Source organism: Megachile rotundata, chromosome 11 (genome assembly GCF_050947335.1).
Source record: "Megachile rotundata isolate GNS110a chromosome 11, iyMegRotu1, whole genome shotgun sequence".
NCBI classification, from domain to species: domain Eukaryota; kingdom Metazoa; phylum Arthropoda; class Insecta; order Hymenoptera; family Megachilidae; genus Megachile; species Megachile rotundata.
In genome coordinates, this window is record NC_134993.1 from 10,551,385 (window position 1) to 10,564,973 (window position 13,589).

Below are 13,589 nucleotides of genomic sequence, written 5' to 3' on the forward strand. Positions count from 1 at the left end.
AAAGGGTTAAGCCAGGACTCACGTCACATCACGTCACAGCACATGACGAACTAAGACGTGAGCTACATATTTCCGATGAGAATAGCGTTCACACGCACGGCACGCAAGACACTCGAAATGGCGCGAGGTGCACTGCGAACGCGTCATTTTTCTCGCTGGAAATACGCAGCTCACATTCTTACTTCGTCACGTGCTATGACGTGATGTGACAGTAGTGTCCTTGCCTTAATACACGTTTACATTGTACATAAAAATTAGGTTTTGTATTTAATACACCATGTAATCAAAATCCGAATGACTCACTCATCAAAGTGGTTAGGCACTTTCCAACATATTGGAGACTTGAGATCTTGTCATTTGATGTTCTTACAATGCAAAAGCTATCAAATGTTCAAATTTCCCGCATCAGCAGAAGTTATGGAGAGAGGAGGTACTGTAGCCAACCCAGGAGTTGACACGTGAGACCCAAAAGAACTATCCCCACCGCGACACTACCAGACATATCGGCAAATAAGAATAATGACAATAGCAACTGCAGCAATTCGCACTATCTCTCGGTTTGCCTGTCATTTTTCGCCTAATTGGCGACCGCGAGAGCCAACACTACCACCGAAAATACGTGTGAGTCCAGGCATCCATTTTTCTCTTCTGACCAATTGGGGCCGTAGTCCTTCCAAACACCTGGGTCAGCCTCCCACGCGCCAATTCCTGGCTCGACTACGGTATGTACTGTAGACAACCCTGTTCCTGGCGCGTAGGCTGAGCCAGGTTTAAGGGACGCCACCTTGAACAGTCCAATGTGACGTTCTGACGTTCGACCACTCGAAACGTTTGCCGACTTGTTCTTTGACTCAATTGTGACCGATACCGCCGAAAATACGTGTGGGTATTTTTCTATTCTGACTGGGGCCGTAGTCCAAACACCTGGGTCAAGTCATGGGTTGTCGGTGATCATTACTGCAATGTTAAAACGAGTGAAGAAAGTTGAAATGTTAGGTGTACTTTCAATTTATCCTTGATCATGTAAATTGTAATTGGTATTAAATTCCGGACTCGTGCTAATTTTGGTTTGCGTCATATGGTGCGTCACGAAGACGCGATCGTGCTAATTTTGGTTTGCGTCATGAGGTGCGTCATGAAGACTCGATCGTGATGATTTTGGTTTGCGTCATGAAGTGCGTCACGAAGATTCGATCGTGCTAATTTTCGTTTGCGTCATGAAGTACGTCATGAAGACTCGATCGTGTTAGTTTGAGAGTACGTCATAAGGTGCGTCGCAAAGATTCCATCGTGCTAATTTTGATTTGTGTCATATAGTGCGTCACAGAGACTCTATCATGTTAATTTTTATTTGCGTCATAGGGTGCGTCAGACGTAATCATGGTAATTTCGGTATGCATCATGAAGTGCGTCACGAAGATTCGATCTTGCTAATTTTCGTTTGCGTCATGAAGTGCGTCATGAAGACTCGATCGTTCTAATTTTAGTTTGCGTCATGAAGTGCGTCATGAAGACTCGATCGTGTTAGTTTGAGAGTACGTCATAAGGTGCGTCGCAAAGATTCCATCGTGCTGATTTTGATTTGTGTCATATAGTGCGTCACAGAGACTCTATCATGTTAATTTTTATTTGCGTCATAGGGTGCGTCAGACGTAATCATGGTAATTTCGGTATGCATCATGAAGTGCGTCACGAAGATTCGATCTTGCTAATTTTCGTTTGCGTCATGAAGTGCGTCATGAAGACTCGATCGTTCTAATTTTAGTTTGCGTCATGAAGTGCGTCATGAAGACTCGATCGTGATGATTTTGGTTTGCGTCATGAAGTGCGTCACGAAGACTCGATCGTACTAATTTTAGTTTGCGTCATGAAGTGCGTCATGAAGACTCGATCGTGTTAGTTTGAGAGTGCGTTATAAGGTGCGTCGCAAAGACTCCATCGTGTTAATTTTGATTTGTATCATATAGTGCGTCACAGAGACTCTATCATGTTAATTTTTCTTTGCGTCATAGGGTGCGTCAGATGTAATCATGGTAATTTCGGTATGCATCATGAAGTGCGTCACGAAGATTCGATCGTGCTAATTTTAGTTTGCGTCATGAAGTGCGTCATGAAGACTCGATCGTGTTAGTTTGAGAGTGCGTTATAAGGTGCGTCGCAAAGACTCCATCTTGATAATTTTGGTTTGCGTCATAAAGAGCGTCGTGAAATTGCTGGCTCGTGCTAATTTAGGTTTGCGTCATAAGGTGCGTCACGAAAACTTGATCGTGTTAATTTTAGTTTGCCTGTTCCTGTTCTTAGACTCAAATGTGACTGATACCACCGAAAATACGTCTGGTTATTTTTCTATTCAGAGCCCATAGTCCAAACACTTGAGTCAGGTCGCCAACTCCTGGTTCGTCTACAGTACATAAAACCAAGGGCCTTTCAAGAGGTCTATAAGCAAACTAAATCGTCTCCTATATAATTACACAGTTTCCTATAATCTAATCTTGTGTATCTAATCCTCAAATCTACACCCCCTATTTGCGCCTAAGGTCGCACGAAATTGATCACCGACGATAAAATAATGAAAAAGTAGGTTAACCTAAAAACACATCTAAACGCTTTTACATGCATTTGTTTCAGCAACCAGCTCAACAACGATCAGCGACAACGGGATTGGAAACAGCAGCAGTTTGTTGCAGATGCAAATCACACGCGACGAGCTGGATGCAACTTTCACGTGTAAAGTCAACAGCATAGCGCTCGTCGAGCCCCTCACCGTCGACGTCAAGCTGGATGTACACGGTAAGTAAACTCTAAATTAATTTAATTCCAAGTTATTTCGGATCGGGCCACGAGTTCGCTCTGTTTCGGCCATGAACACGTCTAGGCGGAGTATAAAATCAGCGGGGTAGTAAGATTTATGGTGTGGGGACCTCTAGTGATATATCGGTCTACTCCGTTACTGTTCGGAGTTATTCGGATCACGTGATGTTCCTCGGTCGTAAACTTCAATGGGAAAAATTTTAAAATCCGATCAATGGTTATGGTGCTATTATAGAAAAAGATGTATATATGAAATAAATATTGTCAATTTTAAATTCATGTAAATGGAACGAATTTTAACAATTTTACATTTATGCGAATTGAACAAATGTTAGTAATTTTAAATTCATGTAAATGGAACAAATGTTAACAATATTAAATTATAAATGATGGGGTAAAAATAGAAGAAAGAACTTTATATTAGTTCGAACGTAACAGAGATATGCAGTTGGAGTAAAAAGCAATATGGCGTCGTTAGCGGTCGATGCGCGGGAAATTCAAAACGAACCAAAACATAGTTTATGTATTCACAATATTTCTAAGTAATTAATTTATTATTTCGGTCCAAAATTAATAAACATAATACATATATGTTCACAAATGTATTCTACACCAAATATCTACATAAAAATACAATTTCATGTTCATCCACAACTGCATGTTTCATAAACTGTAACATTCACATTCTTTCGCAATTGTCTCCAATTTTTCTTTCTATAGAAACGTTCTATTATCAAAATATTTGCGTTCTCTTTCACTGTATTGATTCGTTAATAGTTTCCCGTCTTACAAAAACGTCTTACTACAAAAATACTTACATTGTCAGTGAAGAGTGAATCACTGGAAGCGATAAGCGTCTCATTATCGACATTTCGATCGATAGAGGCTACTAAAATAATTCCGGCGAACTTCAACTCCTCGCGATCGAGTTCCCAGCTTTATCTGGACATCTTGCCGAAACCCTCTCGAGAGTTAGGGGAAAAAGTCTCTAAAGGGGTAGAAAACAGTTCGGCCGCTTCTTCTGCCATTGTTTCGTTCACGATGTAGATTGCTTCTCTGAAACTGAACTACTCCTCTCGAAACAGAACCTTTTTTCCTAACCTAGTGTAATTTGAGATAGGAACATTTAAGGGGAGTCTTGAAAGGAAGACGTCGGAAACTAATTGAAAATAAAAGTGGGGTCTGGTGAAGTATCAAAGGGTGAATTGATTGGTTTTTTTGGGGGGTGTTAGGAGTTAATGGAGGAAGGTGTTTGCGAAGATGGCGTTTTGGGAAATTGGGAGATTGGGAGTTTGGGAATTTGGGAATTGGAGAATTTGGGAGTTTGAGAATATGGAAATTTGAGAAGATGGAAATTTGAGAAGGTGGAAATTTGAGAAGGTGGAAATTTGAGAGGGTGGAAATTTGAGAGGGTGGAAATTTGAGAGGGTGGAAATTTGAGAAGGTGGATATTTGAGAAGGTGGAAATTTGAGAAGATGGAAATTTGAGAGGGTGGAAATTTGAGAAGGTGGAAATTTGAGAAGGTGGAAATTTGAGAAGGTAGAAATTTGAGAAGATGGAAATTTGAGAGGGTGGAAATTTGAGAAGGTGGAAATTTGAGAGGGTGGAAATTTGAGAAGGTGGAAATTTGAGAAGTTGGAAATTTGAGAATATGGAAATTTGAGAAGGTGGAAATTTGAGAGTATGGAAATTTGAGAAGGTGGAAATTTGAAAAGTTGGAAATTTGAGAATATGGAAATTTGAGAAGGTGGAAATTTGAGAATATGGAAATTTGAGAATTTGGAAATTTAGGAATTTTGAAGTTTGAAAATTTATAATATTCCAACACCACAATTTCTGACCCCCAGAAAATTAATTATTACAAACTAGACTTCACAAATTTTACAGCACAAAAATTTATTATAATTACAAATTTTTGCCCCCATCAATATTTGAAATTACCAACAGTGTTTAACATATGCTGCACTTCTATTTAATGAAAATATTAAAATTTTGTCCCTGTATTTTTATTCAAGAGAATCACGTTAAAACAGCATATTAAAATTTTATTACGGCGTATTAAACTTTTAAAAATTATCTCGTGCAGTGCTGGGGTTGCAAAAAAGAATAAAAACGTTTAAATACATTTCCCAAATTTTTTCCACGATTTAAACACTTTTTATTCGTAAAACTGTACTTTATGTTGCGGTGAAAAAGTTTCTTTGATTTTTTACGTGGCATTTATTAAAACCAAGTTGATTAAACGTTAACTTTTAAAGCGGGATGTTACACAGATGAAGGATTTGTATCATTAAATTTGTGGTTCGGAAATTTAAGAATATTTGGAAGTTGTTCAATTTTCATTTGGGGAATTTGTTCTGTTAGGTTAAAATTTTTAATTAGGAAGCTTCAAAATTTCACTGTAAAAGGTTGGTGAAAAGTTACAAATAAAATCACTTAATAATCACTTAAATATCAACTAAAAGTCGATACGATAAAAAATCAATATACCGAAACTTGCTTCGAGCTACCTAAATTGAAATTTTTCAGCTGATACTTTGAGAGGATTCTTTTTACACCATAAATTTTTAGAGAGCAAAAAAAATGTTGAACCACCCACTAATGTTTAATATTAAATAAATTTAGAAATTTCGATCGTTTGCAAATGGATTTCCACATTTTCCGCTTACCTCAAAACGCGCGAGATACATTTGATTCAACAGCGATCCTACCACGTTCAATACACCTATGCTCAGACCGTACGAGTTGCAGAGTAACAAGTAGGATTTGTTTTTACATAATCTTTTAACGGGTTCTATGAAACCTTCGTCCACTTCCATTTGATTCAACTGTTGCATAGCTCGGGTTTTGCTCGGTGGCAGTTTCGGGTTTTCTTCGAACACTGTGTACAGTTAATATTCGTGAAACGGTTGCGGTTCAATTATATTTAATACAAACTTATATTACGTTGCGTAAACTTGTAAAATTTATAATATTAATAATACAGTTTTTGGAGGGTGGACAAAATTTTATATACACTACATGTGTCCTCAATTTTGAACCACCATGTATGTAACATACTGTTGGTATCGTTAATTTTGAGCCTCCATATGTGTAACATATTATATGCAGCTTCAAGTTTGAACCACCATATATGTAACATACTGTATGTGTCTTCAATTTTGAATCACCATACATGTATCATACTACAGGTAGCTTCAATTTTGAACCACCATACGTGTAACATACTATGTGAACCTCAAGTTTAAACCACCATATGTGTAACATACTATATGAACCTCAAGCTTGAACCATCATATATATAACATACCATATGTATCTTCAATTTTGAACCATCATACATGTAACATACTATATGTATCTTCAAGTTTGAACCACCATATATGTAACATACCATATGTATTTTCAATTTTGAAGTACCATGTATATAACATACTACAGGTAGCTTCAATTTTGAACCACCATATGTGTAACATATTATATGCATCCTCAAGTTTGAAGCACTATATATGTAACATACTGTATGCATCTTCAAGTTTGAAGCACCATATATGTAACATACTATATGTATCTTCAATTTTAAATCATCATATATGTAACATATCATATGCATCTTCAAGTTTGAACCACCATATATGTAACATACTATATGCATCCTCAAGTTTGAACCACCATATATGTAACATACTACATGTATCCCCAATTTTGAACCATCATATGTATAACATGCTATATGCATTCTCAAGTTTGAACCGCCCTATATGTAACTTACTATATGCATCCTCAAGTTTGAACTATGCTATATGTAACATACGATATGCACCTTAAAGTTTAAACTATCATATATGTAATATACCATGTATATCTTTAATTTTGATCCACCATATATGTATGTAATATACCATATATGGTGGTATACCGTTTATACCATATATACCATGTATGGTGGTCCCTAATCTTGAACCATCATATATGTAACATACATATGTATCCCTAATTTTGAAGCATCCTATATGTATCCTTAAAAACGACAACCACAACTAAGCACACATCAAATATTCTAAATAAACCTCACATATAAATAAAATATTCTCCCACATTGCAAAGTACCTTCCACTACCCCTTGCTCAATTTCTCTCTAGAGTTTCAAGAAAAAAAAAAAAGTTTCGACTTCTCGAAACTTGAAACTCTTACGTTTCGAGGAGTTTCGTTAATTAAATTATTCGAGAGAGATGTTTTCCAAAGCACAAGGTGTTGAAACAAAAAGATTAAATTATAAATTACAATTTCTGTTCCCGCGCTGATAATGGCGCATCGAAGATTAATGTTTTTAGATACAAACCGTACGGAGAGTTCCGGCGCGCGATCAATTCTGGTCGAAAGTTTTCGGAAGTTAAGTATGATCTATGAATTACAAACGAAGTCAAAGAGAATCAATCCTCGGTAAATTATGATCTTGCTACTTTTACTCGTAAATCATTTCGGTCGTGGCATTAAAAAAGTCTTCGCCCGTAAAAACTATGGTCGTTAAAATTCGCGTGAATCAAACCTTTGCTCCACATTTTTATCTCTGTTTTTTAATCACTGCCTCACATTTAGAACTTCCTATGTTTTTATCGAATTCAACGCAATAATTATTTTTTGTACTTCAAATTTCATTCTGTACAATAATTATTAGAATTTTATATTTGTTCTTTTTTTAGTATTTCACGTTGTATTTTTTGTTAAAATTTCACGTAAATTGTTTTTATTCATTTCGTGCATTGATTGACTTTGTTAAAAATATTGAAATTTTTAAAATAAAATTTAAAAGGAAATCCAGTTTAAAGAAGGTTTTTTTTAATGAAATTTTTAAAAATTAAAAAATTTTTTAAAATAAGGAACATTAAATAACTTTTATAATAAAAATTGATGTGTTCCTATGAATACAGTAAACAATTTTTATTAATACTTAAACATATTAAAATTTAAATAGTAAAACTATAAAAATACTTTAAATAAAATTTTTGAAAAGTTAAAAATAAAAATTGCTGTTAAATAAAAAAATATTAAATAATTTTTATAATAAAAATTGATGTATTCCTAAGAAGACAGTAAACAATTTTTATTAATACTTAAACATATTAAAATTTAAATAGTAAAACTATAAAAATACTTTAAATAAAATTTTTAAAAAGTTAAAAATAAAAATTGTTGTTAAATAATTTTCACAATAAAAATTAATATGTTCCTATCAAGACAGTAAACATTCCTTATTAATACAAATAAAATAATAGCAATAAAATTACCAAGAAACATAAATAATATAAAAAACAATTTTCACAATTACAATATAAATAATAAACAATTTCTTCCACAAAATTTATTGTAAAGTTCAAGAAATAATTGCAAGGAATACTGCAAGGAGTCTTATCTCCCGATTCAATTCACTTTGTATCTTTCAGCTGTTTTCGTTAACCGAATGCACCTTAATTTATCTTTATCTCGTAACATCTCGTAATACACGGAGCCTGTAGGTTCTCTTTAATTTATCTTTATCAAATAGTATAGTGCAACAACACCGTATCTGTTGGTTCTCTTTAATTTATCTTTATCAAGTAATATCGCGTAGCACCGAGTTTACTGTACTGTCTTCTTGTATGAAATGTTAGTCGTCTGGTAATCCTTTAATTAATAGTTGCTCTGCGTTCATCAGAATTCTGCATTCATTCGTTTATCTGGTGCATCAAAGGTGGCCCACGATGTTACGGGTTTAGGGTGAAGATATTCATCTTTAATTTCGGGGAAGAAGGTGACAGCGTTGCGGCGATACATCGCGAGATGTTGGGGTTATTGAATAGGATGCAGTTTTGAGGGATTAGGGGGACTTTGGGATGGGAAGAGTGGAATGTTGGAGTTTTGGAAGATTTTGGGATTTGAGAGATTTGAAGTTTGAGAGATTTGCAATTTGAGAGATTTGGAATTTGAGAGATTTGGGATTTGAGAGATTTGGAGTTTGAGAGATTTGGAACTTGAGAGTTTTGGGACTTGAGGGTATTGGAACTTGAGAGTATTGGAATTTGAGAGTATTGGAACTTGAGAGTTTTGGAACTTGAGAGTTTTGGAACTTGAGAGTATTGGAACTTGACAGTTTTGGAACTTGAGAGTATTGGAACTAAAGAGTATTGGAACTTAAGGGTATTGGAACTTGAGAGTATTGGAACTTAAGGGTATTGGTACTTGAGAGTTTTGGAATTTGAGAGTTTTGGAACTTGGGAGTTTTGAAACTTGAGAGTTTTGGAACTTGAGGGTTTTGGAACTTGAGGGTTTTGGAATTTGAGAGTATTGGAACTTGAGAGTGTTGGAACTTGAAAGTATTGGAACTTGAGAGTATTGGAACTTGAGAGCTTTGGAACTTGAGAGTATTGGAACTTGAGAGTATTGAAACTTGAGAGTTTAGGAACTTGAGAGTATTGGAACTTGAGAGTATTGGAACTTGAGAGTGTTGGAACTTGAGAGTTTTGGAACTTGAGGGTATTGGAACTTGAGAGTATTGGAACTTGAGAATATTGGAACTTAAGAGTGTTGGAATTTGAGAGTGTTGGAACATGAGAGTTTTGGGACTTGAGAGTATTGGAACTTGAGAGATTTGAGATTTGAGAGTATTGGAACTTGAGAGATTTGAGATTTGAGAGTATTGGAACTTGAGAGTATTGGAACTTGAGAGTTTTGGAACTTGAGAGTATTGGAACTTGAAAGTATTGGAACTTGAGAGTATTGGAACTTGAGTGTGTTGGAACTTGAGAATTTTGGAACTTGAGAGTATTGGAACTTGAGAGATTTGAGATTTGAGAGTATTGGAACTTGAGAGATTTGAGATTTGAGAGTATTGGAACTTGAGAGATTTGAGATTTGAGAGTATTGGAACTTGAGAGTATTGGAACTTGAGAGTTGTGGAACTTGAGAGTATTGGAACTTGAAAGTATTGGAACTTGAGAGTATTGGAACTTGAGTGTGTTGGAACTTGAGAATTTTGGAACTTGAGAGTATTGGAACTTGAGAGATTTGAGATTTGAGAGTATTGGAACTTGAGAGTGTTGGAACTTGAGAGTGTTGGAACTTGAGAGTGTTGGAACTTGAGAATTTTGGAACTTGAGAGTATTGGAACTTGAGGGTATTGGAACTTGAGAGTATTGGCACTTGAGGGTATTGGAACTTGAGAGTATTGGAACTTGAGAGTATTGGAACTTGAGAGTATTGGAACTTGAGCGTATTGGAACTTGAGAGTTGTGAAACGTCAGAGTATTGAAACTTGAGAGTATTGGAATTTGAGAGTATTAGAACTTGACAATTTTGGAACTCGACAGTTTTGGAATTTGGGAGTATTGGAACTTGAGAGTTTCGTAATTTGAAAATTTTAGAATTTTAGTATAATATTTCCTTGCACGTCACCCTAGTCACCAGCAATCCTTTAATTAACAGTTCTTCGAATGGCGTCCATCAAAATTCACATTCATTCACTTGAAAGGTGATGCACGGTGTTACAAGGTTATATTAAAGATACTCATCTTTAATTTCGATAAACGACCAGATAGCATTGAAGCAATATATCGTGTCATGTCAAGTATCTGTATAGCATAGATCGTAGGACTAATATTAAGTTCGGATCACTGTATAGCGAGGCAGGAGATGTCTGATCTGTATCAGGCCGCAACTACTGAGGGGAGATATCGAATCTCTGTGTGATTTAGGTCAGTTATCGGGATCCATGTCAGCTTCAACTGCGTTATCATGTGTTATTACTACCAAATGACGTTTATTTGACATTAACAATATATAAATAATATAATAACGTTAATTATTATAGTAACAATTCATTTTGTTCGTTTATTTATTTTTGTGCAGTTTCCATTTTATTTTGTTTTCGTCTTGGAAACAAATTCAGTGCTCTGTGAAATGGATAAATAAAATAATTGAGATTAATAAATATCTGAGTTTCTACTAATAATTTTCATATTAGATGTTTTTGTCGTATACGTATACTTACTAGGTAAATACATGCTTGATAAGTAGCCGCTTGACTTGAGAATACTGCTAGTAATCGTAACAAAAATTAAATGTTAGATATAATGATTATATTAGAGAAATTAAATGTTAAATATAAAAATATTCTTCATTTGTATGTTAATTTTAATGTATTAGTCTTTGATATTTTGTAACAATTAGAAGTATAATAGCCGCTCGATAAATGACCGACTGATAAATATAACCTAACAAAGTTTAGTAAAACCTAATATTCACACGAATCACAGTAACAAATTTCGATAATTTCTGTATGCAAATTTTATTGTATTGTATTTGATATTTTGTAACAATTACTTAGAAGTACAATAGCCGCTCGATAAGTGACCGACCGATAAATATAACCTCGCAGAGTTTAATACGACCTGATATTCATACGAATCACAGTAACAAATATAATAAAATGAATCACTACTTTAAGGTACTGCTGTACTACCACATACTGTTGCGTTCTAATAAACATCAGTACTATATTAAAAAATTATAAACACCAAGCTAATATCACACACGTGGTTATAAATTTCTCCTCCGCCATTTTTGCTGAACGTATGCTCCTGAGACTCGATCTGCATTTGTCTGTTTGTTCGTCTACAGGCCGCCATTTTGCGTCCTCCGACTTGAAATTTCGAGGGTAGACTCGTGAAACAGCCTAAATTTGCGGTATGGATTTTGACAGCGACAGGAACCCGTCGACGTCGATCGTCGAATCGATAAAAAACCGTTTGGTATCGTTTCGATAATTTTTCACACATAGATCGACTGGAAGCACGTTGAAGCTCTATAACTCATCGTCGACGACAAAACTTGGTCGTCATCGACGTCGGTCATCGTGAAATCAACGATAATCGTGTTCGGTATCGTTTTCGATAGTTTCGGACAGGTTTAATCGTTTGGACTTTAAAATTTCTGCGTCTCTTGTTCCACCTGTATGTTTACGGTAGCTCGAAATTTGAAATGCACTCATTCTTGCACCTGGTAGACTATAAGCTTCTGGCACCCGTCTAGGTTAGGTTAACGTCCAGGTAGGTTGGTTAGCATCTAGGTTAAGTTAGCGTCCAGGTAGGTTGGCGTCTAGATTAGGTTGTAATTATCAAGTTGTCAAATTATCAAACTGCCACATTTATAATTTTCATATTTCATGTCTTCTTTAGAACAAGATCTTTGTAAACCTAGCGTTAATTCAGGTCGATGTTATAAAAGACATAGTTTAGAATCTATGTATCTCGTGTTTCATCTACATGTATACTATAGCCCGAAATTTTAGATACACATTCGCTAGGCAATTTTGCAGGTCCACCGCACACGGTAGGGCCACTGTAGTATGTCAATTAACTAATTGAAACGTGCAAACAGATATCAAAGAATCCTAATATCGTAATTACGGGCCTGGATTGCACGCTCCAGATAATTTGCTCGCCACAGAGAGACATCCTTGGAGATCATAGAAGTTTAACGAGTAAATAATTTGACTGGGATAATTATTCTCTTCGAGAACCGTACACGTACTTCGGCGCGCTATTCCCGGTACAAACGAAACGTTTGACAGAGACTGCCTTAAAGGCAAATAAGTCAGAACTTTGAATCCTAAGAGCTGGAGAGTTTGTCGTATTTCAGAAAAGCAATTCTCCTTTTACAAAATGTCGACGGATTATCCTGACTAGACTGGCTGATGAAAGACTTTGATGTGGCGAATTCAATGTCCCGCGAAATCACGAATTGTCACTGAGAGCAACATCGGTTTTGTCATTCGTTTCTGAAAGAATACGAACAGTTACCGATCTCTTAAAATGATAAACTTTCAACAATTAAACTCGTTGTCTATAAACGTTTAATAAGTTTTATTGTAAATCTTCATCGTTCAAGTTTTATTATAAACCGACATCGTTTAACAAGTTTAATTATAAACGGTGATTTAAGAAGTTCCCGTTTTAAGTTACAAAGTTTGTTAAAGATTTCTCTTGAAATCTTTGTTGTTTCCGACGGAAGAATTGCTGAACTTTTATTCCGGTATATTTTTGTATTTATTTTACAACTTCATTCTTCATTTTTTTACTTCACTTAACTTTCAAATTTGCCTGCGAATTTCTCAATCGCACTCCTAATTTCTGAACATCGCTTTTAATTACTCCGCTTAATTTCTCATTTTCCAACTTCAATTTTAATTCTCCATCTTCATTCGTAGTTTCCTGGCTTCACTTCCAATTTTTCAACTTCACTTATAATATTTCATCTCCATTTGTAATGCTTCATCTGAGCTTTTAATTACTACGTTTAAAAAATTGAAAAATTGGGCTCCTGAGAGGTGGAAGAATAGGAGAGTTGAGAAATGGGTGGATTGATGACTTGAAAATTTTGAGAATTGTAGAATTGAATAATTGAAGAATTGAAGAATTGAAGAATGGAATAACGGAATAATTGAATAATTGAATAACTGAATAATTGATTAATTGAACATATGCAGAATTAATTAATTGATTAATTGAACATATGCAGAATTGAATAATTGATTAATTGAACATATGCAGAATTGATTAATTCATTAATTGAACATATGAGGAACTGAAGAATTGAAGAATTCAATAATTGACGAATTAGAGAAATGAAGAGTAGGAGAATTTAATAATTCAATAACTGACAAAGTAGAGGATGGAAGAACTGACGAATTGAAGAACTGAAGAATTAAAGATTTGAGGAATTGAAGAATTGGAGAATTCAA

General features: G+C 35.1%; 1 protein-coding gene across 9 annotated transcripts in view; it reads left to right on the forward strand.

The window, feature by feature from the left end:
• nrm (neuromusculin) overlaps positions 1–13,589 on the forward strand; it is a 544,158-nt gene that overhangs the window by 375,964 nt on the left and 154,605 nt on the right. For all 9 annotated transcript variants that reach the window (XM_076537545.1, XM_076537543.1, XM_076537548.1 and 6 more), the window contains exon 5: positions 2,629–2,790. In XM_076537545.1, coding sequence (XP_076393660.1) covers positions 2,629–2,790 — 162 coding nt within the window. The remainder of the gene's footprint in view (positions 1–2,628; positions 2,791–13,589) is intronic.